At 34.3% G+C, this 27,273-nt stretch overlaps 2 protein-coding genes across 2 annotated transcripts in view; both read left to right on the forward strand.

The window, feature by feature from the left end:
* Window positions 1-136: 136 nt before the first annotated feature.
* On the forward strand, window positions 137-20,207 carry LOC132550969 (DNA repair and recombination protein RAD54-like). The gene is made up of 21 exons (XM_060215069.1): window positions 137-207; window positions 1,457-1,534; window positions 1,783-1,893; window positions 2,212-2,272; window positions 4,877-5,012; window positions 5,512-5,581; window positions 5,716-5,793; window positions 6,578-6,625; window positions 6,823-6,891; window positions 8,150-8,243; window positions 9,511-9,635; window positions 9,907-10,057; window positions 10,375-10,481; window positions 13,803-13,875; window positions 14,142-14,297; window positions 14,732-14,842; window positions 15,949-16,072; window positions 16,450-16,528; window positions 16,892-17,071; window positions 17,504-17,667; window positions 19,657-20,207. Exons 1-21 carry the CDS (start codon window positions 205-207, stop codon window positions 19,856-19,858), a joined length of 2,220 nt encoding a protein of 739 aa, XP_060071052.1. The 5' UTR covers window positions 137-204; the 3' UTR covers window positions 19,859-20,207.
* A 2,702-nt stretch (window positions 20,208-22,909) lies between these two features.
* The window catches only part of LOC132550974 (ankyrin repeat domain-containing protein 29-like), a 38,077-nt gene continuing 33,713 nt past the window's right edge, over window positions 22,910-27,273 (forward strand). Inside the window, exon 1 of the mRNA XM_060215076.1 lies at window positions 22,910-22,988. Within this exon, the coding sequence (XP_060071059.1) occupies window positions 22,977-22,988 (12 nt within the window). The 5' untranslated portion in view covers window positions 22,910-22,976. The remainder of the gene's footprint in view (window positions 22,989-27,273) is intronic.

Raw genomic sequence — 27,273 nt, forward strand, 5'->3', positions numbered from 1 at the left:
TAGAAGTGGTGACCTATATCAGGCGTCAGTCCCACTCACAGGGGGAAGCCTCGTTGATCATGTGGGTGGTGGTTCTACCTTTTGATTGGCTGCCTCTATCTGAATTGGAAATCACCTCCAAAATGGCGGTCTGCTTTGAAACCGCATAATGTTTACACTTGGGAGCACGATGAAAGAGAATTACATTGGAATCATGGAACTACAATGGTAACTCAAAAAAATTTCCGTAGATATAAGACTTCCATAATGAACATCCGACGTACAGTTATAAAAAAGATACATACATTAAGTGGTCTTCTCGGATTGGTTATTACGCCCACGTAACAAAACCAACAAATCCCGAATCAATGGCTGTTCGTGACATCATCAGAGAGGCTTCATACTTATCATACTTGTTGCGTAATGACACACCTACACAAAATTCAACCAACAGTTGTCACGTAGGAAAACCTCCAGTATAGTTTATGTAATTATGGGAATCCCCTTTTACAACAATCTTTCAGTAACGTTCGCCAACTTCCCCATCTAAATAATGTAATTTTAGAGAGTCATATCATTAAGATATTAATTTGATAAATGTTTAAGGACAAATGTTGATATAGGAGTGTGACTTAATACATGTCATTTAAATAAAACAAAGTAATCACTCGAATTCATTTTTATCTGTTATACCTATATTACAATTAATAGAGTCGATATGAGGGCCCAAATGCTGTAATACATCATCTTATTTATCAAATTTTCTAATTAAATATAAAAATATGACACAAATGTATAAAATTCCATACATCACATAGCTTTATATATGTACTTCAAAAAATATGAAATACAAGTTTAAATAAAGAATTGAATGAGGCTTTTTATTTTTACAGAGACAACAGTGAAGAAATCACCATATTATTAACACATGTGTTTCTTATACTGATGACTCGGATGTTACATGGAATTTTTCTACACATTTTTTTATTATGAAAAGAAAGATTATAAGAAATCAAGTTTCTATTGATTTATGATATACAAATCATTACCTTTAGGTACTTGTATATAAGTGTTGAGTGAAATTTAAACATGATATGAAATCTAGAATCCTGGAATAACATTTACCAAGAATAAATATTTTAAGTTAAAATACTAAAATTTCCATGTATATTGATTTATTTCTGAACCATGCTGTTGTTACAGCTCAAATTTATACTGATATGGTTTGATCCCTTTAAAATATAGGTAATACCTTCATACTTTGTAAGTATATAGCAACACTGATGTAGTTAGAAGTTGTTAATTCAAGAATGTATTATATTTTTTATAGGAAGTGGGAGGGAAGGGTGAAATAATTACATTATGATGATGTGAATGTAGTATATTACCAGCAAGGTGTGTTAAGGTTAAAGATACATCAGAGTTCATTCAGATTATTAGAACAGGCTAATACATTGATTATGACATCTGTTAACAGAGACGTAGTCAAGCCCCTAGTCAGAGAGGGGCAATTGTCTGTGCAACACAGAGGACTGATCATGACAGTTTCCGTCAGGTATATATCAAAATGTATATTTCCTATTAGTTCAAAGCTAAAAGGACATACAATAATTTTAAAGTTGTATGTTTCCTGAATATTTAATCAAACTCAATTAAGTTCACTATACTTTTTATCTATTATTTAATGCCTATTTTATACAAGAAATTCACAGCTTTAAAAAAAAATGGTGAAAAAAATATGTTTAATTATTTATACATTAATATACAATTTTATTTGGATTTCTGAATTGCGTTATGTGACAGGTAAAGAGACTCAAGACACTTCATGACAATGCAAGAGATGATGAAGTGGTCCATCGTCAGCCCTTGTCTAGTATCACCAATACACCACATTGTCCTGACGCCTTTTCTCATGTATGTTAAAATAAATGTTCAATTTGTATCAACAACTTAGCTACTTTCTTTCAATAAACAAGGACCTATGTAGCTAGCATCCCAAGTTATTTGTAATTTTTTCTTTCTATTCATATCTGATTTTCTGATTACTTTCCAAGCAGATGTCACTTAATTCTGAGAATGATTATCCATTAGGTTGTCTATTAAGCTTTTTTACAAATTTGGATTTCCTGGTGCAGGCATTACATGACAAGTAGATATGGAAATACCTTCTAAGTACTCCCTGTGGTAAAAATTATATTATGCTATTTAAATCTTCATTTTTTATTTTTGCAGGAAGCTTTTATCAAGAAAATTCTTTCGAAACCATTCAAGGTTCCCATCCCTAATTACAAAGGTAACTTATGTACTGGTATATATTGTGTATAAATAATATCTCAAAACTTTTATCTGTGAAAGAAATAAAAAGCAAATGTTTAATATCTGGTAATGAATGTTCTGTGAGTTACATAAAATAGACAGATATTATATGTAATGATCTGACATGTAACTTTGATTTTTGGCAGTTTAAGGCAGAGTTTGGGAGGGGGCACAATAGCTCAGTCACTTAGAGAGTTGTTCTGTGTAACCTCTTGTGAAGATCCGAGGTGCATGGTTCAATGCTCACTATCCATGGTGGTTTGTGTTTCTCAGGGAGCTGAGAAGGTGTGTTCCCATTTCGCCTTAGTTACATGTTTTGGTATAAAACAGGTGGAAATGTGCTAAGGCGAAATAGGAATTGGGCTAAGGCAAAGTGGGAATTTAGGAAAAGTGTAGAAAGATAAACAAACCAATTACCTGCAGCAGTTGTTGTTTTTACAATAACTCATTCTACAGTTAAATCTTAATTATAATTGACCAAAGGCCTCATAGATTTAAGATATATATAATATATAAAATATATATGAAGAAATGAAAATAACTACATTTTGTATTGGAACATGCACATTTTTCACATTGAAAGAAATAAAGATAACTACATTTTGTATTGGAACTTGTATATTTTGATACTAAATCAATTAAATATATTTAAATAAATATTGGTTTTATTTCTCTTTTTTTTTATAATTCAAAGAAGGAACAAATCTTATTTTAAAAACCTAGTTTTTCAATGAAATGTATGTTTATAAGCAACTTATATTTTTAGTTATAGTTTTAGATAGTTTTTCTTGGGGATATATGCATACAAAAATATTCATAGTAGATTTTTACAGACTGAATGATCTGTTCACCCTAGAAGTAACAGCATGGACTAACTCCTCATCTCAGCTTACGTATAAGAATCCTGTTCACCCTAGCAGTAACAGCTTGGAAAAACACTAGACTTACAGAGATTCAGCTTGGAATAACTCCTCATCTCAGCTTACATGTTATCTATAAAAGACCTTTGACAGTATGCTAAAGTATCAGTTTCACAATCAACATGGCAGGAGTTATGCTACATGTAGACTTTCTAGAGACTAACAGGGGTGGTAGACATCTTGTATGGAATGGCTTTATATATCGCCATAACAACAAGAGGGACACATGGATATCATGGAAGTGTACCGAGAAAAACTGCAAAGCTACATTATGCACCCGAGATGACGTTCACAATCATCTTCCAGACCGAGCAGCAGTAGAATGCAAGAAGATTATGAACAACATACGAACGAGAGTTAAAACCAAACTTCATCCACTACCAGCCATCTATGATGAAGAAATATCCAAACTCCGAACTACTCCATGGGATGCCCAGAGTATAGAGATTGCCTCTAAACTTCCAACGTTTGATGCCAAGAAGTCGTCATTCTATCGTAGCAGAAAGAAGACACTACTGCCAATTCCGAACACCAGACCAACTTGAAGGTAAATTTACCCAGACCACCAGTGGAGAACAGTTTCTACAAGCAAATGATGGAAACAACGACAAAATACTGATATTCACAACTGACGAGAACCTAGTACATCTATGCTCTGCCGAGCTCGTCTACTGCGATGGAACCTTTTATACAGCCCCACAGATGTTTGACAGTATCTTCACCATCCATGCTTTTGTTGGTACTGTTATGTTTCCACTTGTGTATTCATTACTGCTGAAGAGAGATACTAACACCTACAATAGATTATTCACGTTTCTGAAAGACATTGCCGTTCGACACAACCTGAACTTCTCACCGAGCACAGTTAGCCTTGATTTCGAATGTGCTTCCCGTAATGCCGTCACTCCGACATATATCTGTAATGTTAATTATGTTTGTATTGATGACATTGCAAAAAGAATACTAGTATATAGCTAAATAAACATTATTAAATTAATTACTTGGCTTCCTTATTTTGTTTATACAAGGTTCCATTTCGCCTTAGCTGACTCCTTCCTACCTGGTTTTGGCACTAAGGCGAAATGGGAATAATTTTTTACCATGAAATTGACAGCTAAGGCGAAATGAGAGTAAGCCGCTGAGAAATGGACAGATCTGTGCTGATGTGGTTGTGTTAAGTCCATGGGCCAGACACTAACTCTAATAAATCTGGAAGGCATGCAACTTTCCTCCTTTTCATCAGTAGTAAAGCCACTAGTCACCAGCTACCAGCTGATTTTTTTTTACAAGGAGAATCAGTTTCAAATGACCCTGGATCAGTGCTGTTCACGGAGTGATAAATCCAACAAACAAACAAATAATCTTTAGCAGTTTCATGTATAACAAATGCCTACAATGTCACAGGAATTTTTTCTTTATCTCCAAGCAGATTTATATTTTACATCTACCTGTCTTTTTAGTTAGTATGTTTTGTTCTGTGGTTATTGGCTGTAGTAGAAGTATGTTGCACTATGACATTTTTGTGTAAGTACATGGTACATGTCTGCTTAGTGTTTAGCAGTAAGGTAAGAAAAGGACTTACATGATACTGTCACTTGTCAGTCTCTATTGCCTGTATCTCAGATGTTATTGACACACGTTTTATTGGTTTTGCTTGTAAGGTTCCTCTCTGGGTAGAGCCCTAGGGGTGAGAAGACACGGAGTCAGACAGCCTCTCCATGATCCTTACGAAGAAGGAGCTCTCATTCTTTACACACCACCAGAGCTGAGTGCACATGAACAGCTCAAAGTTGACATGTAAGTCTTTTCAGCTTATGATTTTAAATGATGCTTGTAGATCTAAAGAGCTTTCACTGTTTTAATCAATTTCTTTGAAACTTGATAGGCTTTGTAACCAAGGCAGGTAGCTGCACTTTTAAGCATCATTTAGGTTGGACAATCTTTAATAAAAAGCTATTTCCTTTTTTCAGCATTTGATCTTGTTTTCGAGTTTTCCACCTTTCTCTTGACATTTGCTGGGTTTTAACATCTTGAAATTCAGTTGGGCTTTCTAATGTAGTATTTTTATTAACTCTTTGCATGGCATTTCTATGTATTTATATATTCTGATATAAGTATGTCACATTGACTATGTTCAAGGTCATAAAATGTTAAACAAATTTGTTTCTGTAGAATTTTGATGAAGAGAAGAAAACTGATTAAGATGGCAGGGGTATTATTTCCTGTTTCTGTGTTGTGAAATCGATAGATGAATATGACATGTATGTCTATGAGTATCCTTCTTTGTGACGTACAGAGAGAAAGTTCCTGTTCATGTAGTGGTGGATCCCAAACTGTCTGCAGTGTTGCGACCTCATCAAAGGGAGGTAAGTTGGATGTAAAACATCTTTTGTTTATATTTGTATTATAATGGCCCTTATTTATAAATGTTCAGATTTGTTGTTATGTTATTGTTATTTTGATTGATATCTTCATTAAGAGAATATTTATGTGTTTTCAGGGTGTGAAGTTCATGTATGACTGTGTGACAGGTGTACAGATACCAGACAGCTATGGGTGTATCATGGCAGATGAAATGGTTAGTTACAATTCTATCAATCTTAAAAGTACTTTTGTTAAATCTATTTCAATAATTGACAGAATGCTTGATTGATAATGATAGTTACCAATTCAGATTCTAATGTAAGATATGACTCAAGTAGAACCCACTGCAGAATTCGAAATTTTCTTCAGATTCTTCCGTATGGAAAACATGAGCCATAATGATCTGCCATATCTGTGTGATTCTTTGGCCCTTTATTTTTAAATGCACACTTTGAAAAACTTAAATCTTCATTATTATTCTATGTACATGTGTTCCTGCACGCATACATTGTTTTCAGAGCATATCTCTTATTATTTTGTGTAGTTTTAATATTTGTGAGTAGCTACATCTTTGAGAAGAGGGTTCATCACACACCAAAATTAGGTTACTGCAGCCTTTCTCTTGATACTTTCATAAGTAAAAATCAGTTTTCTTATATATCTGGTTTGTGATCACTTCAAGAATTTTCCAGTGATTGTGTTTAACAGACCCGAATTTAGTCAGTGTGATTCTTTAGGTAAAAGAGTTACAAGAGCATATCTGTTTTTCTATTTGATGCAGAATCTTTAAAACCTATGTGTGATTAGATTTTATGGAAAATGGCATGTCACGTACTAATACTAGGTCACCATGACCTTCACATGGATCTCTTGGGAATGGTCAAAATGGAATGGAAGTGAAGATTTCTTTTCGAATTATGTTCAAAGCAATTCGTAATCATTGACGAAGTTCAGGTTTTTCATATACCAATTTTTCTCATTTCTAAATTTCTTTTCAGGGCCTTGGAAAGACACTACAGTGTATAACTCTGATGTGGACTTTACTGGTATGTTGTTTGCTTGAAAATGTACAAGTTTAGGGGGAAACCATTACATTCAACTTAATTATGCATTCTTACCAAATCATTTTCAGAATAAAAGAAATTCTGTTTATTTTACTTTAAATTTTCTTTTACTTTTGATATACTGGTAAGGTAAAAGCTAGAATATGTACCTTTAATAGTAAAATTCTTGTGAATTTCAGAGACAGAGTCCTGACTGTAGACCGTTTATTGACAAGGTTGCCATTGTTGCTCCAAGTAGTCTTGTCAAGGTCAGTAGGTCAAAGTCGAAGTTGTATGGCATGTTAAGTTTTTCTACGACAGCAAGAAAATATGAACTTTTGGACACATCAGTACATCACTGAACATGCATCTGCTGTCACTGATCATATATCATATTCAAACATATTTTGGAAGGAGGAGAGTGGCTGAACTATGAGGGTTGATTGATAAACTGTAAGCCTCGTATTGAATAAGTTAAGCAGGGATGTCCTTTTTCAGCTCTATTATCCCCGGACTATTTAAGGCTGTGTTCTTGAAGATATGATAGCGACACTATATGCTAGAGTGAAAAAGTGGGTAGGGAATTTAAGCGTGGCAGGCATAGTCTTGGGGATGAAATGGTCAATAAAGTCCATGATATTGTTATGGCTGACAGGCAAGTTACTGAGAGATACATAGCCAGCACAGTTGGGATTTTTAAGCAAAAAGTTCATTCCATTCTGCTAACTTACTGCAGTGGTTTGTGACTTTGGATAAAACATGGGTCATCATTCCACCCCAGAGGCCAAACAACAGTCTTGACAACGGAAGTACCCTGGTTCACCCTGCCAAAGAAGACAAAGACTGTTCCATCAGCTGGAAAAATTATGGTCTCGGTTTTATAGAATGCTGATGGTATTCTGAAGATAGATTATTTGCAAAAGGGACTAACAATCAATGACACATATTATGTGACACTTCTTAGGCAGTTAAGAGAAAATATTAAACTTAAATGCTGCAGAAAACTCAGTAAAGGTGTGTTGTTCCCCCAGGAGAATGCCCTTGTTAAAAATCTGTCATTGCCATAGTTGTCATTAACGACTGTGGCTTTGAATTGATTGAGCATCCGTCTTATTGGCCTTGATTTTGCTCCATCAGGCTTTTGTCTATTTCCAAAATTTAAAAAGGCCATTTCTGGTCATGATGATGTCATCTTACATGCAGTGGAGGACTTTCTGAACAGTCAAGAAAAGGACTTCTTTAAAAGTGGCACTGAGGCCCTTAACAGCCACTGGCAAAAGTGTTTAGGTACTTAAGGGGATTATAGTGAAAAGTAATACAATATGTCCGCCAAAAGTCAGACACTTAAATATGAGGCTCACAACTTATCAATCTCAGCCCTTGTAATTAAATAATGTGACTTTCAAAAAAATTAAAAGATAAAAAGTAGTTTTTACTTTTGAATGGCTTTTTTTTTTAAATCAAATATTGGTTTAAGTATTGCATAAATATATATCTAAATATGCAATGAAAACTGGTTACTTTCAGAACTGGGCAAATGAAATTCAGAAATGGTTAGGCACTGTTATCAACAGTCTGGTGATCGATTCTGGCTCTAAGGACGACATCGACCGCAACTTAGGTCAGTTGGTTGAATGAAGAATGTTCTGAGGTAACGGTATCATGGTTTGAATACTCTTGTGACATGCCATCAGTCATCAAATGTTCCTTCAAAATGCTGGCAGTCCAGAGTTGGTTTGATCCTTTCCAGGTTAGGGAAATGAAATCTGTTTGGAGAAATAATGGCAAATCTTTAAAAAAACAAAATCTGACTTTTAAGCTCACTTAGCTCAAAGGGCCAAGTGAGCTTATGTTGCATTGGTACATCCACCCGTCATCTGGCAAATTTATAAAATCCTACTTTCTCCAGCTTGGAAAAGAAATAAAAGTTAATTCTGACATTCTGGCACAGTACAATACTGTGAAAACCATATTCTGAAATAACTTTTACAGTTACAGGTTATAAATTTTTTTCTCACACCTACTACTTTGAAAACTATTCAGTATTTCATCAGAGTTTGGCGTATCCTGTGGGAGCCTCAAACTACCCACACAGCCTCTTCACTTTTTGAACATTTGAATAGTTGTGCATAAACAATGTAGGCCACACAACATGTTTTAAAGTGAAGATTTTCTATTTCATTTTAAATAAGATTAATTACATAGAATGTTGTTGAAATATTAACTATGACCTAACCTACCTTTTTGATGAAATACATGTGTGTAGGTGCCACTTATGCCTACACGTGGATGAATATACCGTTGCATGAAAAAGTATGTAAAGTTACTAGACAGATCGGGTGAGATAGAAAAATCTAGAATAGGGTATTGCATGGGATATCCCTGTCTGAGGTGTCAGAAAAGTGGTTCATTTCCAGTGTCAGGACCAGCATTTCAGGAAAAGCTCAAAGAAATTTACTTAGATTCACTACATATGATCCTGTAACATCCTAACCTCGGCTAACACCACGGTTTGCTACAGGATCTTAGCCCGAGACTGAGATACTCCGATCTTGCTCGGTAACAGGTAACAGATTTTATGAGTCATGTTGTGGATTTTGTCCTTGGTCAGGGCACTTCAACCTTATTTGCTTTGGATGGCATAAGACTGGCCTCCTATGTTATTGAGTAAGGAAGTCATCAGCTGCTGAACGTATATCCAGCTTTAAAATGGCTTGACTATTCACAGTGATATTAACTGAACAAAATAAACAAATAGGTGGTTGCTAGGTCAAACATGTCTTTAATCAAATGAGATTTCTATTGAATCAAATTACTTACTGTGTTTGTTGGGAATTCTGTAGTAAACACCAGGAAATTTATAGTTTTGTTGATTTTGTTATTTGCAGACCACTTCATGCAGCAAAAAGGCCGACGTGTCCTCAACCCAGTCCTTATCATTTCTTACGAAACACTGCGACTGCATGCCAAAGTCATGTTGAAGGGCACCATTGGTCTTGTGATTTGTGATGAGGTACTCAAGCATTTAGCAATCATCTTTTCCTTATTTGCATTATCTTCTAAATAGAGCAGACAAAAAAATCTTTGAATTACCGGGTAGCTGTTCTCTCCTCAAGACATCGATGGAATTAACAAGTATTTGCAGTGTAATGTGATTTACCATATCACAGGAGTTGCTATTTTCTTTATGATTACATATCAGCCTGATTGATATAAATCTTCAGATTACAAAATTTTTCTTCTGATGTAGTTAGGATATTTGAGACACTTTGACATTTTTTCAGGGCCATCGTCTGAAGAATTGTGAGAACCAAACATATCAAGCTCTGAACAGCCTGAAGGCTCAGCGTCGCATTCTGCTGTCTGGGACCCCCATTCAGAATGATCTCCTTGAGTACTTCAGTCTCATCCATTTTGTTAATGGAGGAATACTTGGTAAGGCTTAAAAATCATAGTTGACACAACAATAAAGAAACTTGTTCAAGATTATGTGAAAACTATTTTATATTTACTATATTGTTCGGAATTTTAAATTAAACAATGCTATGGGTATGATACAAGAACATGGAGATGGAAAAAAAGCAGTTTTGAGGATCTAGTATAAAAGTATAACTGTTAACTGCTGTATGAGCTGTACTTTCTAAGAGGACAACTTCATGTTATAAAGATATTGATACTAGAGCTAATGGATAGTTTTCTTTTGTCTCCCAAGTTGAAGTTTAGTTTGTCTTCCCCTTAACTTTGGTCAATAGGTACTGCCCTCGAATTCAAGCGTAAATTTGAGACTCCAATCCTTCGTGGCCGAGATGCTGCGGCTTCTGACCTGGAGCACAAGAAGGGTGAAGAGAAACTTGCAGAGGTGAGAACTAAATTACTTTATTTGCAGACTGTATGAATATCTTTATACTAACATCTTTTTTCCCATTCCTGGAGTCATTAGCATGGTTTCTGATCCATTTCTAAACCACTTTAATTTTCATCATCACCCAAACAAACAAACAAAAATTTACATAAAATTTTTATTTCATCAATTCGCTGAACTTGTATATAGATTAATCACCACAGTATTAGAGCTTTGTATAAATTCCATAATTACATGAGATTAATTTCATACGTCTAATACTTCTAGGGGTCACCACAACTTACAATGGATGGAAAGTCTATGTATAGCAAATACATGACCACATAGACTACACTGCACAAAGGGAGACAATTCTAGAAGAACTAATTTCCATTGAGTTTTATTTAGCTATATCATTTCATTGATTTATAGTTGCACAACTTTTATAGAGAAATACTTTATACGGATACCAGACATGAATTTCTCGGATCTACTAGGTTACAGAAATAATCATTTAGATTCCAATAAAACTCCTATGGTTTGTAAAAGTTAAGTTTTGTATTAACATAAATTTGTTTCCTCTTAGGTCCTTTTTAGTAGTCAAAATGCCAACCACTATTGTTATGACTTTGCAAAATTTTTTGCTGTTGTCAACTCTTCCTTGTATATGGTTTAAAATTAATGTTACAGTGTTTCATCATTTACATTATATAACCAGCTTAATCTGGACATATGAAAAACCAGTTGCATCCATTATTTTTATGCCCGTGAATCAAAAGATCAGTGGCATGTTGGGGTTTTTCTTGTGCTGTCTGTTTGTCTGTTGTCAACTTTAACCTTGCCTGTAACTTTTGAACTGTAAGAGGTAGGGCTTTCATATTTGGCAAGTCTTTTCCTTGTGACAAGACTTTTCTGGTAGTAGAGCTGGGTACCACGAAAAATAAAGTACCACAGTATACCACGGTATTTAGTCCAGTACTGTGGTATGTATCACGGTATACCACAGATATACAATGTATCACAAATTGAAGAAATTATTAACACTTACCCTGTTCATACTTCATCAAATGTTTTAAACACATTGAAACAAGACTCTGACAAGCCAGATCAAATTAGTTATTTAATATAAGTAATAAACAAATTAATATCAGACTAGAATCGCCATCTTGTCTCTATTCTCTGTGAGACTGCAGAGCTCGTTTCCATAGTGACTAGACTTGAAGTCTACCGGTCGCCAACCTGTGATTTTGATCACGCTCATTTCATGTCGAATTTTTATGTACCGGAATGACCAGTAAAACCAATCACTGTGTGATCGCATTTATTGACAAGCATCTTCGACTTGGACTTGTATCTATACTAGTTACATGTCATGACATAAGCGACGACTCAGACTGAGAAGATCTATCCTAGAGGGTAGATCTTTGTCTTGTCCATCAGCAAAACTGATGTTATCTCAAATCAGAAGAGACTTCAATTAATTGTGTCACACACGCATCCCATTGATTATCTAGGTCTATGGAGTGTATTACAGAACCCTTAATTACTAGAAATAGATCGATGACATTGTTACTATTTTGAGAATACCGGTATCGACCTCCTGTACTGCAGTATGTACCGTCAAAATTTTTTACTGCAATATACTGTATATCGGTAATACCGCTCACCTCTATTTGGTAGTACCAATTTTTTACCTTAACAGTGACCTTTGACCAGCATTTGTTAACATTGGTGGTAACGTTGGCCATAACTATTGCACGGTTAGAGGTAGGGATTTTTATATTTGGCATGTACGTTCCTTGTGACATGACCATTCTGATGGTATCAACATTTTGGACCATGTTACCTTGACCATGACAAAGTCATTACCATAATGAACACATTGTAATTAGCACATGCCTTACACAGTAGAGTTCAATGTCTCTCTGAAGATCTTTGTTGCAACTGGGGGCATAGTATTTCATAAACACATCTTGTTAAACTTATGAAAACTAGGAAAACTAAAATCTTGAATGATACGTGTATGATAACAAATAAATGATATTTGTTCTTACTTTAATGTGATTTGACTTCTGTTTTTTGTGTATTGTTAAAGAAAAATCTCTAATTACTAGGAATAGCAATCTATTCAAACATCCAATATAATTGACAATGTTACATTTGCACTGTTTGAAAATAACTATTTGAATTTTGTTTTTGGCTCTGGAATGACTATGGGTAAAGGTAATTTTACTTAAGTGACTTAATTATTTGTGTGCTGACTTCAGTGATATAATGACGTGTGTGCTGACTTCAGTGATATAATGACGTGTGTGCTGACTTCAGTGATATAATGACGTGTGTGCTGACTTCAGTGATATAATGACATGTATGCTGACTTCAGTGATATAATGACGTGTGTGCTGACTTCAGTGATATAATGACGTATGTGCTGACTTCAGTGATATAATGACGTGTATGCTGACTTCAGTGACATAATGACATGTATGCTGACTTCAGTGACATAATGAGGTGTGTGCTGACTTCAGTGACATAATGACGTGTATGCTGACTTCAGTGACATAATGACATGTATGCTGACTTCAGTGACTTAATGATGTGTATGCTGACTTCAGTGACATAATGACATGTATGCTGACTTCAGTGACATAATGATTTGTGTGCTGACTTCAGTGACATAATGACGTGTGTGCTGACTTCAGTGACATAATGACGTGTATGCTGACTTCAGTGACATAATGACATGTATGCTGACTTCAGTGACTTAATGATGTGTATGCTGACTTCAGTGACATAATGACATGTATGCTAAGTATGCAAGCATTCCATCTACCCTAACCAATCTTGTATGCTGTCAACAAAGAAAAAAATTGTCCATTAATTAATAAGGTTGTAATTATTTTGCTTTGTAATTTGTGATATTGTTCTATACTTTCTGTCAATGAAGATTGAAAACATTATGGTCTTTGTCAGCAGACAATGTACAGATTTATGTCCCTTACAAGGGAAACGGCAAACTTACCTGTCATGATCATTTCAAACAACCGACTGAAAATGGGGTTGTTACGGGGTAAAAATAAAGACAATTCACACAGATTTTAAAGATGCCATTACAGAATTTAATAATGACAGGTTATATCAAAAGTCAGTGCGTCACAATCAAATGGTTATAGTATACCTCCGTAGAATGATAGGCCATGATGAAACTGACTTGTTGATGCAAAATTTTATAGATTAAACTGACTTTCATTGATTTATTATACTATAATCAAGATATGGAAGTTTTCTAATAAATTGGAATAATTGGATCACATTCTTTAATGGATATGCTTGTTGTAGTTGGCTGCTATCGTAAACAAGTGTATCATCAGAAGGACCCAGGCCCTGCTGACCAGATATCTACCTGTGAAAAGTAATTTTTCAGTCACTCATTTAATACATGTTCAGATCCTAAATTCTGGGAACAAATTCTTTAACTTTCCTGAGAGATTCCCAAATTCAACTTTAATAATGCTAGTTATAAAGGTTTCAATACCTTCATTTGTTTTATTTGGAAATCCTGTCAATGGCTACCAATATCAATCTTGATTATATATTTAGTAAAGAGTAGTGTAAAGGCAGTAACCATAGACAAAATGTGTTCTGAAGGTTGTAATGAAGAAATTACTTCAATTTTAGTTGAGCAGGTGGTGTGTTGCCGCCTGACTCCTTTGCAGACTGCCCTCTATCAGCTGCTTGTGAAATCAAAGGCTGGGGATCCTGACATGGAGTTTGATGGTCGGCCCACAGGCACAAGCCTTTCTTTCATAACTCAGCTAAAGAAACTTTGTAACCGTAAGTTCTCTTTTAAAGAAAATACTTTTTTTTTCATTAATTAATATTGATAACTTCCCCCTTAATGAAGGGGCAGGTACTTGCATGCTGATTTGTAGTGTTGTTGATAAAGAGAGTTGTTGACCAGTAGTTGAATTGGGTGGTCGGATGGCGCAGTGGTAACGCACTTGCCTTTCACCTAGCAGACCGGGGTTCGATTCCCGGAACGGATGTGAAAAGGTAAGGGGTACTCCGGTTTCCTCCCACAAGAAGACCCCTCGCGTGCTTACATCCGGGCCAACAAGAGTGATTAGTATAAGTTGACATAACTTGTTTTGCAATTGTTGTAAAATAAATGAAGTTTATATTTATAGTTGAATTGAATTAAAGAGACAATTCATCAGGAGTGCAATTTTACCCATTATTTCCAATATATTTTGTTTTCCATTTAATAGATCCTGATTTGATATATGATAAATGTGTTGGAGATGCTGATGGTTTTGAAGGATCACTTGATCTTTTCCCTACTGGATATAACCTTAAAGTCGTGCGGCCAGAACTGTCAGGTATGATATAACTGTCAGATATGATATAACTGTCGGGTAGGATATAACTGTCAGGTATGATATAACTGTCAGGTACGATATAACTGTCAGGTATGATATAACTGTCGGATATGATATAATTGTCGGGTAGGATATAACTGTCGGGTATGATATAACTGTCAGGTATGATATAACTGTCGGATATGATATAACTGTTGGGTAGGATATAACTGTCAGGTATAACTGTCAGGTATGATATAACTGTGTATGATATAACTGTCAGGTATGATATAACTGTCGGATATGATATAACTGTCGGGTAGGATATAACTGTCAGGTATGATATAACTGTGTATGATATAACTGTGTATTATATAACTGTCGGGTAGGATATAACTGTCAGGTATGATATAACAGTCAGGTAGGATATAACTTTCAGGTATAACTGTCAGGTATGATATAACTGTCGGGTATGATATAGAGTCTAAATGATGATAGAGGTACTAACACACTGAATTTTCAGGGATTTGGTATTAATGACATAAAGCCTGAAGACAATTTTCCTGTGATAAGCCCATGAGTATAGTGCTACTCTGAACAAAGGGTTGATCTAATTATAGGAGAATAAAATAACAACAGTTTTTAATTTGACTGAATAGCAGTAGCTGTGGCATATAACTACCTGTCCCATATGGAATGTTATCAGTGTGGGTTATCTATACCATACGGCTACCACAATCAGATGACAACCTCACCTTACAAAATCAAAGCTCATCCAAATGTTGCTTGGCTGCTGATTGTCACCTTACAATGAACTAGAAATAATACAATGTATATGTATTATGTATATTTAGTGTTGCTTGTACCTCTTTCAGCTGGCTGGTGTCAAATTTGTTTAAAAAATCTCAGCAAAACCCCTGTCGTTGAAATTATGCATCCTTTGGTGGAAGTTCAGGTTCAGGGCCTGTACAATGCTATACCAGAGGGTAAAATGCAAATGTACCTGTATTGTACGTATCTATAAGTTTTACTCTTGTGTTGTGACAAGGAATATCCCAGTTTAGGTGTGGTTAAGTCTGAATTAAATTGACCTGCTGTTATATGAATCATTGGTCATGTGATTACAGGGAAGGTGTTGGTACTAGATTGTCTCCTGGCCATGATTAAGTCGACCACCAGTGATAAGATGGTGTTAGTGTCCAACTACACACAGACGCTTGACCTGTTTGAGAAACTCTGTCGACTGAGAGGGTACCAATAAAATTTGATTTGATCCTTCCATCATTTTTGCCAGCATGCAATGATCATTTTCCTAATAACTTAACTTTAATGAATTTCTTTGATAGATAAATAAGCTTAGTAACATTTCAAGCAACATTTGTAATATTCAATATCTCCTTCAACCTTTATGTTATGCAGTCAAATGGGGAAGAATTATTATTTCATATTTCTAATTTTTTTTTTAACAAATGTACATTTTCATGTTTTAGTTACACTTCAACTTTTTTCCCACATGTTGTACAAATCACAAGCATTCTTTTGTGTAAGTTACTGGTGTTTTGTTTTTTCACAGGTTTCACAGGGTTCTTAAGTCCAAACTAATGCCTAGATTTGTTTCTTGTTTACAGGTACATCTTTGTAAGACTGGATGGTTCTATGTCTATTAAAAAGAGAGCGAAAATAGTAGAGAATTTTAATGATCCTAAAGTAAGTTTATTGTTACTTTCCCAGTACACAATCTGATCAGCATATTTTGAAGACTTTGTGATACAGAGATTTACTTGATATTACCTGTATATACTTATATGTTCATCCAACAAGAGATCAAACTATTTTCCTCAAATTGCAATATTTATTTTACAACTCAACTCAATAACCCCTCACACTGCTTAACAATACTGAGGGTTGACATGGCTTCTAATAAAATGAACTTGAAACACATAGCTTTTTTGTATTTCATGTTTTGTCTGAATTATCTTTGAAAATGACTGCATAATAACACCAAACAACAGACAATGATTCCTTGTATGCTATTAAAAAAACTGAGATTAAATCCTTTCTATCTACAAGAGTCCAGTATTCATTTTCATGCTGAGTAGTAAGGCCGGAGGATGTGGATTAAATCTGATTGGCGCAAACCGACTAGTGATGTTTGATCCGGACTGGAACCCAGCTAATGATGATCAGGCCATGGCTCGTTGTTGGAGAGACGGTCAAAAGAAACAATGTTTTATATACAGACTTATAGCAGTAAGGAAATTACATTTAGTCAGTGCGAAAAATCCAGAAACTTCCTGAAATTTCATATTAATCCCAGTCAAAGGTCAATGATTTGAGTTTGTCTTTCACTAAGTTGTTAATTCAAAAGTTATAGCCCACACTGCACTTGTGTTCTTAGAGATAATTTTTACCTCGTTAGAGTTTAATAAACTTTTTAAGTTGTTCAGTTAAAAAGAACCTAATTTTTTTTATCAGTTTATAATTAAATATTGTAAATGAACTACAGGGAAGATAAAGCAAAGGCATTAGAGAGCAATGTTGTAATCTTTGCTTATTCAAGTGAAATATATAAAGAGTTGTGAAATTAGTTTAGGGTCAACTTCCACAGTTAATACATGTTTGGCATTGTTGTCTCCCCTCACCCACTGTTTTACACAAACACATCATTCTTCTGTCTGACAGACTGGTACCATTGAAGAGAAGATCTTTCAGCGCCAGGCCCACAAAAAGGCTCTCAGTTCCTGTGTTATTGACAAAGAGGAGGATGTGGAGCGACACTTTAGCCTTGGTGAACTCAAGGAACTCTTCAAACTGAATGAGAATACCATCAGTGACACACATGAAAAGTGAGAGGATTTTTGATAATACAGTCAAACTTGTCATCTCGAAATTCAAGGGACTATGGAAAATATTTTGACTTATCTCAATTTTGACTCAAACAAAGTGTATAAATAAGGTTGATGATATCAGATTCCTGACGTTGAGTTATGGTTGAACTAGGTAGGGCTATATAGCATGTAAACAGCATAGTTTAATCAAATAAATTTATTTTTACTTTCTCCTTTTATTGTTTAAAACAACAAAATGTGTAATAACAACTACAATCAACTACATTTGTACTCATGTTGTTCCGTCCCGCACACGTGTACAATACCCTTATTTACCAAGCACATATACATTATATATTTTACAGAATGACAATAAAACGAAATTAAAATTTGCTTTTGATATTCTACAAGAAACAATGTATGAAGTTACAGATCACATTAATATGACTATTATGAAATAATAAACATGAGAAATGAGGCACTAGAAAGTTTTTACCTGTTACAGAAAACACTGTACAAGCTCTAGACTTGACAAATCATGCAGATATAGACTCTGTCAATGAAAAATACTTCCAGCACTTCATTCTCCAAACACTAAATCTGATAAAGTGCCCAATAACAGTCTATTAGTAAACAAGCTCAAGATCAGCTTCTCCCGAGAATATGGGGATCAGATTTCACCAAAAAGTTCATACTGGTTTGATGGTTTTGTTTTTATCCTTTCTGAAGATGCATGCAACCAAGCTAAATGTTTTTATGTTTTGAAAAAAGCGTTACTTTTTTAACATTCAGGTATGTCACTGTCACAGGATAGTGACACTTATTATGAAGTCAACCTTTAATTGGATAGTTAAACTGGTAATTAATCACTAGAGACTAAGTGTTGTGTGCATGATGGACCGATACGCCACAATTAGCTATGTGTTACGCACTTGTGACTTTCTACTCTGTGTATGTATTGACTGATTTCATCAGAAGATGTGCCTGTGTTTTGACAAAAATTAATTTCGAGACAACGAATGACTTTTTCCTTGGTTTACAATTGAAGGGGCTGAAAAATCACTTTAACTTAACCGAAATTTTCGACTCAATGAAATTCGAGTCATCTAAACTAAAATTACAAGGATAAAAAAGGAAAAAAATTGGGACTTCGGGAAAAAAAAGTATTTTTACTCGAAAGGAATTTCAACTCAAGCAATGTCGAGATGAGTTTCGACTGTATTACTGTTTTAGCTAGCCACAGGGTGGAAGTGTATTCTCCTTTATGACTAGATTCACCCTTCATCTTTCCGCGGATGTAATTATTCAGCCAATGACAAGTGTAGTATGACAATTTTTTGCATACCCCAGTAAATTCTTTGAACATTCCATTTTATATCATAAATCTCACATATATTTGAGTACGAAAGTTCAGAGTATCTTGTGTTTCTGATCTTGATTCATACAAACAGTAATCACATAGTGAAGTATGAATATAAATGTATTAGAGCGGGGCAAAATGGGGAAATCTTTTATCAAATTTAAATGTGAATGTGACACTTTTTGGGTGATGTTACAAGTCATTAATTTTATTCCTAAGAATCATATGATATATTGTGTAAAAGAGTACTTAGAGTTTTGACAGAACAATTACCTCATTTGTTTATGTATAATGATTGTGTTGACGGTTCTATGGCCTGATTTGTTTATGTATACTGGGTACATACAAAACTGAACTGATATTATGGAAAGATTCAGAGAAGAATGATATTTTTGAGTATTCCTTCATATTCTTTCTCTATACCTCTTATGTTACATCATGAAAGGTTTAGGCTATTTGAATAAATATCATCATCCTGATAGATCTAAGGTTGTTTGCACAAATTAACATGGTTTTTTTTTCTACATTATCATGTTCATCTTCCAGACAGGAATTAACTTGTACAATATACTATGAATCTTCTGGAAATAAAACATTTCATTTAGAAAGGAACCATGAAATATAATACTTATTTCTTTGTTTTACAGATACAAGTGTAAGAGATGTGTGAATAATATTGAAGTGAAACCCCCTCCTGAGGGCTCGGACTGTAACTCGGACATGTCACAGTGGCATCATTCCACAGACAAAAAAGGGCTTAATGATCTTGTCCTTAAGGGGTCATGGAACCCAGCCATCTCATTTGTCTTTCATCATAAGTCTCATGAGGAACAACGCAAAACTGCATAATGCTGATGGATATCAAATACGAAGATTGTGTCCAAGTGTGAAGCTTATTGTCTCATTGAATTTGGTGTGTCAACTATGAATTGTAAAGCTTCTTTCTGATTATTAACTTAAATAAGATAAAGTAAAACCCAAACCTGAATTTCTACTTCCAGGGAAAATAACAAATAGGTGAATCAGATTTCAAGAGGGAAAGAATTGTTTATGAATCTGTACTAATAAGTAATGTTTATGTGGATTTGGAAGCTTTAGAACTTATGCAATACGATGAGGATGAATTCATTGTATAATATCACAGTGCTTGATTTATTCTGTATGAAAATCACATTTTTTCTTGAAATAAAGAACAATAGATACAAGTACAAGTGGTATATTTTGGTTGAAAGAATTTACGTAATTCTTTTCATTTATTTGTATGCACTGTTTTGGTGTGTGTGGAAACATGGATATGCTTAGTGTCTGTGAATGACAGTTTATCAGTCTTTCTCGGTTAAATACTGGAAACACTTAGTTTTTGTGAATACTTTATTTTGCACGCTTACCTCATCAGACATATTCGCAAATACATCATTTCGTAAACGCTGATCTTACCTCATCAGACATATTCGCAAATACATCATTTCGTAAACGCTGATCTTACCTCATCAGACATATTCACAAATACATCATTTCGTAAACGCTGATCTTACCTCATCAGACATATTCACAAATACATCATTTCGTAAACGCTGATCTTGAAATGACTTTTAATTCGTGAATGATGAACTACTACTAGAGACATGGACTCTACAAGGCTCCAACATCAGTAACAAAGTCAAAATGGATGCCATCCAGACTTATTTTTGTACATATAATTGCGAGGGATTTGAAATTGCGATTTGCTCTACTCGCATATTAACACAAAAATAAGTCCCTCATGAAATATATGTGGTTTATGATAAACCAGTTTATTATTCGCCAAGTAATCTGATGGCAGGAAAGAAATATATGGTATGTTGAAGGAAGTACTAGCATTCTTTTAGCATTTTAAAGGTGGATGTTTAGGCACCATTTTTGTTTTTATTGATATGGCAAAGATACTGCTTGTCCTCGTCAGTGAATGTATGATAGTGTAAAAAGCCTTGTAACAGATTCTTTATGGATATAAACTATTACCTGAACATACTGTTTTATTTTAGTGATTTACTTTGTGTCCAATCATCTATCATCCAGATTTGAGCTAAACTTCAAATCTAAATCTTTGTTCCTTTTTGTTAGTAAAAGAAATTCTTCATTTATAAGGTTAGTGTTTATAAAAGAAGAAAATTGCTTAATATCTTGTTATTAGTTTCAGCTAACCTTGGTCAGATCTTGTCTGTTTGATCTGCTATTGCTGATTAATATGTTTCAAATAATTTCAGTACCAAATACATGTACTTAATGGACTGAAATATGATTTATACTATATATAGCGCTTCCAACTTTTGAGCCCCAGTGGACACTCTATGAGGTATTTGGATTTACATTTCTTTTTAGAAGATGCAATTTATTTTGTGGATTTGAGTATTCATTTATCATCATGGACTTTCATATTGTTACTCTCATTTGGTACCAAAATGACTTAAGTTGTAGTTTCATTTGAAGTTTTTCACAGACTTGATAGGAAACTATACATCGTGGCCAAGCTATTTGAGTTAGAAATGTGTGTATATCTATTCATGCTGAAGCGTTAAATGATGTGTGTATTGAAGTTGATTGAGAATGAATGCAATTAAGAAAAATAAATTATTATAAAATTGACATTCTGTTTTGTTTTTTACCATAAATAAAATGTATAAAATATGTCAGAAAATACCAGTTTATAGCAGGCAAGGACAGTACAAAGCAGAAATAAATACAGTAGTGAGCAAAAATCAGTGGAGAATTAATATATGCCATTAACAGTTTGTATCAGGCTCTGTAATAAATATATTTTTGCTGTTTCCAGTTAATATTTAATGCTTACAGTTAGCTGTCCATCGTTTGATGTTTATAGCTCACTTTGTACTGCCTAAATGTCACTGATAACATTATATGTGGTCCCATCCTGAACCAATATTGTACACTGTTCCTATATTTAGACGGATTGGTTTTATTCAACAGAGGAGCCTTTGGGAAAAGGTCCCTTCCACTTATTTTTTAAAGTTGTTTTGAAATCAAAAGTGGATGCCCGTCAGTAAACCAGAATCTGATAGGATAATTAAAGGATAGTAGCTTGATAATCAAAACAGCAGCCTACAAATAAATCAGTACCGGTCACAAAATCAAACATATTCACAATGCAGCTAGATAACAGTAGATAGCACTGTCATATGGCCTTTACACATCAGTTATTTTATTAGTATTATTTTCTTAAATATTTGACGAGACCCTAATACTTTTCACTTTGGGGGTAATATTATATCACTGAAGTTTAGTTACTTTCTTATTAGGAAAGATTCAGTTTTGTGATGTGATTAAATAGGACGCATGATTATGGCAGGGACGTATATATAGGTCCCTGATTATGGCAAATCAACATTTATTCATAGAACAATGTCAATCCGATATCAGACCAAATTGCAAGATACCTCATATATCATAAGATTAGTTCATCCTTTTTAAGGTATTTTATCTATTTTGAGATAGGTTTCAAACCTTTTTATGAGACATCTTGCATATACCAGGGACGTATATATAGGTCCCTGCATATACCTAATGAAAGAGAGCACAGAGGAAACATAATGCCATTATTGTTTACTCATTTAAAATTACACAGGGAAATCTTACCAATTGAATCTTTTCTTTTTTAACAAAGTATCGTTAAATTTCAGATGTAGTATCTACATTTTTTGGAATTGTCACGGGATGAAAGGTTTTGCTGTCTATTACATAGTTCAAATATCAGGCAAAACGTGCACTTTTCATTTAAAGCTTTCATATGACGAAGACGGTTTACAGCAATTTTATTGGCTGTGTAAAATCTGTGTCTCTTCGGCGCATTTCCGCAATAAGATAGCCCAGCGATGAGAACTTGACAGGCTGTTTGTGGAGTGACGGCATATTCTCTGTGGTCAAAACAGCTGTTCAAGAAAGTTATTCTGAAACTTTAAGCTACCCTGCGATGTCTTTGAAGGTAAAGTTAATCTTTCAGTCGCATGAGAATATTGCTTGGTCTAATGCGTAAGTTATCGTGGTCTTAAATTAAAAATACGCTGAGCCACACCTGACACCGGCGTACAATGTAACGTGTTAAATGTAATTTAGAAAAAAAACTGTGTCCTTACGTATTAATTTTTCGTTCATTGATGGATTAACAGTTATTAACTATATTTTCATTCTTTATGATTTTCGCCGGACATTTGAAGCAGTACAATAAGATCAAAACGTAGTTGACAGGTACTGGCCTTGTTTATCAATACATTTATATATCTGATAGGTATATGAATGTATTGACAGACAAGGACAATACCTATGATTGATCTGTCAGCGTATTGACAGGTCAACTAGATAGTTCGGACTTTTGATTTGAAAGGCTATGTATCCCGAGTACATGCTATATGATCAATGAAGTAATAATAGTACTGGCAAGTAAAATGTCAATTTTTCCATACAGCCTCCCCTTAATCAAGACACGACATATTGTGTAAATTACATCACATACATATAGCATAAAACAACTTACTGGTACTAACTAAAATTGAGAATAAAAATTTTAAATGTTCTCTTAATCCCTTCAGCCTGCTGGACACTGAAGGCCCTTTACAATGAGTGAAATTAAAACATCTGAAGGTGACGTTTAGAAGATGAAAAGCCAAATATTAATTCTGTATATGTGTGATTGTATAACAAAAATTTTTCAGTGTCAAACTTTGAGAAAAGTGGTTGTCGGTACATTTTAATCCAACTCTAAAAAAGAAATTGGTGGTAACACAATCAGAAATTTTATGTTAAAAAGCTGAATGAATGTTCATGTCTGTTGGTATATTTTCTATATAAAAATCATCAGTTAAATGCACAAAAAATATATCAAATATATATTGAGTATGGTTGAGTCAAAATTGAAAAGACTTTAGAACTGCAGTAAAATTTGTAATTTGCAAGATGTAAGGGCAAGATAAAAAAATACAAAATGTATCAAATTGGAGAAAAATAAACAGCTGGAGGGTTTGGGTGCTGGTTGTTCCTTTGTCATTTCTGAATAAATAGTTGCCTTCAACCCAACTCTTGCAGTGGTCAATGGAGACCTCCTGCATAATATGTCATATATGTTTTGGTATGTTGAAATGTCTTGCTGCAGGCAGGTCTAGGCATTTCTGTTTGATGGAACACCAGTGATTGTTGATCCCAAGATTAAGTGATTTGTTGTTGTCGATCTGCGATAAGCTAGAATTGGTGATTCCTTGAAAATACTCTTGAATTTATTGGATGATAATAGGATATGCTATTGCTACTTGAAGGAAGCTGACAATAGTAACATGCTATTACTAAAGATTACCACACAGGGTACTGTCCTAGGTTTTGGTCATACTTTTTATTCCAGTGTACCTAATGTACAGTATGTACTACATGTATTGTCTATAAAGTATATTGAACTTTTGGTATTTTATGTAATCAACAAACTACTATTATTATAACAAAATCAATAATAAGTTAAAACGTAATAATTATCTGCCAGAGCCAGATCTATAGGAATATCTTATAAAACTAGCATTGAAAAAAAATGAGAAAAAAAATCATAGACAGTAGAGATCTAAGCAAAACTTTTGCTACATGGGTTTGATTACAATAGTTGATAATGTTGTATGTGCTTTCCACATATTCAGTTGTGAGTGTAGATATCCTCCTGTTTGTATAACAGAAAAAGGAAGTATGCATCAGGTGTAAACTAGAGTGGAATTAAAACTCAAGACAACCAACATTTTAACATACACTCCAGATGAATAACAAACCTCCCAGACCCACTACATGCATGACATTCAGAGGAGGCACCCTCTTTGAAGTCTTTAATCATTTATCAGATTCACTCCGACCCAGATAATCTATGAAACTGCTTATATGTTCATTAACAGTCACTCAGTCCAGTCTGGCAGTACATCCTTTCCTTGTTCTTATTCAAAATCCGAAGATTTGTGTTCTTTGTGGTATTAGATGTCACATGTACTAATGATTGACAGTGTAAAGGGAGCAGATCATTGTAACATATTTGATATGGTCTTTGACATCAAGTGGATGGAGCATGCTTCTGTTTCTCTTTTGGTAGTAGAAACTGGTATTCTAATTATCATGCCAGAGAACCTGGTTTGGTTCTAGTCAGAGTGTCCAGCAGGAATGCGGCCATCTTCTTTTGTTACAAAGCAGTTTGGCCCTAACATTTGTCACAATCCAAGAGATGTAGACAGAAATACTTTACCTGCTCCATTAGCACAACCATTAACTCCAGGAGTTAGATGTGTTGAAATCTTAAACAACTTCTTTTCAATAACCAAAAGGTCCTGGGATGCTGATATTGGGCCAGTAGCATGCCTGATAGATGGGCTAACAGGTTTGTTAAAAAGATTGATCTTGGCCTTCTTTCTAGGTCATAGGTATCATCACATGTGTTGAAATCTTTAAGCAACTTCTTTTTAGTAAGTGAAAGGCCTAGGAAAGTGATATGGGGCATGTAGCATACTCGGGTTAAGGGCTATCAGGTTTGTATACATGATTGAACTTCACCCACTTTCAAGGTCACGGGTGTCAAATATGTCAAAATCTTTAAAGATCTTCTTCTCAATAACAAAAAGCCCAAGGTGTAGTATTGGGCTTGCAGCATGCTTGGATGAAGAATTGCCAAATTCAAATGGTTTACCTTGATTACTTTCAAGGTCACAAGAGTCAAATGTGTTGAAATCTTAAAACAGCTTTCATTTTTAATAACAAAAATGTCCAGATTGTTGATGTTGTTTCTTTAACATAATTGGTTGAAGGGCTTCAAATTTTATTCAAGTGATTGACTTTGCTTTCAAGGTATTTAGGGTCAAGTGTGTTGAAATCTTAAAATTTCTTTCAACAAGCAATAGGTTTGGATTCATGGTATTTGTGTAGTAGCATTTATGAGGAGCAAGATTTCAAGTTTGCAGTAAATGTGTTTTATAAACTGACAATTTCTGTTTTGTAAGCTGTGTAGTCGTTAAGCAATTTCATATATAGGTCTTTATAGTCAGATGACCGTTTAGGCCAATGGGCCTCTTGTATAGTTCTATATATATTTAAATGTCAAGTGATTCTAGCTTTTATTAGGATTAAAAAAAGACATATGGACAATATCAAGTTGACCTGACAAAATCAGGTGCGTTGGCAATACAGGATTTAGCCAAGCCAAGCAAGGAATTTAGGTGCAAACAAATATTTTGTCTTTCAAGGACTAGTCAATGAATTAGCAGGGAATTGAGGAAAATCACTACTGGCTGAAATAAATACAAAAATATATATGGGGAGTTTCTCTTAACTTCAAGAAGAGAAGCTTAAACCTGTTGATTTGGCAAAGTATTGTATGAACACCTGTTTATCAAATAACAATTGTCTGCCATTTAACCTGCTACACATGTTATAATATACTGGTAATAATTAGTTAGCATAATCAGTTTTAAGTATACATCCAAATCACAACTTTTCTAAAAAAAATTCTTAATGTGATGCTGTTTTCTAAAAAAACAATGAAATGCTTTTTTTTTGTTTCTTGCTGCTAAGTCATCAAATTTGGCTTTGTACAAAAACTGCACAGTTTATGCCACTGAGCTTGGTTTTCTGTAGTGGGTGATTTGCAGGAAGCCACTTCAATTGGACTAGTCTGATGGTTGTGTCCATTGGCAAGACTCTTTACCTTAATTGATTAAAATAGCATGCAAGGGTCCTCCAGTATTTTGTTCAGTGAGATAGACACCAGCTTCTACAAGAGACTTGTCTCCAAATGACCTCTAACCTATTGATAAACCCAGAAAAAAATGATAATGCTATACTGCATTGGACCTGATAAGTTTATGGTGCATAACAACACAAATGGAGTATGATTTATAAATATTATTAACAGGGAAAAATTTCCAAATAAATGTGTTAAGAGATGAAGCTTAGGAGAGAAAACACAAAATTTGAATTAAAAGACAAATGTAAATAAACATTGTCTATATCTTTTACATAGTGACTGGATATTATGGCTGAATAAAATATTGGTTGAACAAATGTTTTATAGGCTTTGATCAAGTACACCAAATTTTCTCTTTTCCATAAGAAAAATTTGGGAATGTGCTTGCTGAGGCAAGTGCACTTATTAGGTTGATTACAGTAGTCAAACTTGTGCTAGGATTGTAGAATTTAAACAATCTTCTTTTGCACTGTACATGAGGTATGAAATGTTATTGATGTACATTAGTTATTAGAAT

The sequence above is a fragment of the Ylistrum balloti genome, unplaced genomic scaffold (genome assembly GCF_031769215.1).
Source record: "Ylistrum balloti isolate Yb309-2 unplaced genomic scaffold, AGI_CSIRO_Ybal_v1 Utg370160, whole genome shotgun sequence".
Lineage (NCBI taxonomy): Eukaryota > Metazoa > Mollusca > Bivalvia > Pectinida > Pectinidae > Ylistrum > Ylistrum balloti.

Coding starts and splice junctions, on each gene's coding strand:
- LOC132550969 (XM_060215069.1), top strand. Junction 5,582..5,715: donor TGCGACCTCATCAAAGGGAG/GTAAGTTGGATG, acceptor ATGTGTTTTCAG/GGTGTGAAGTTCATGTATGA. Junction 10,058..10,374: donor TGTTAATGGAGGAATACTTG/GTAAGGCTTAAA, acceptor TTTGGTCAATAG/GTACTGCCCTCGAATTCAAG.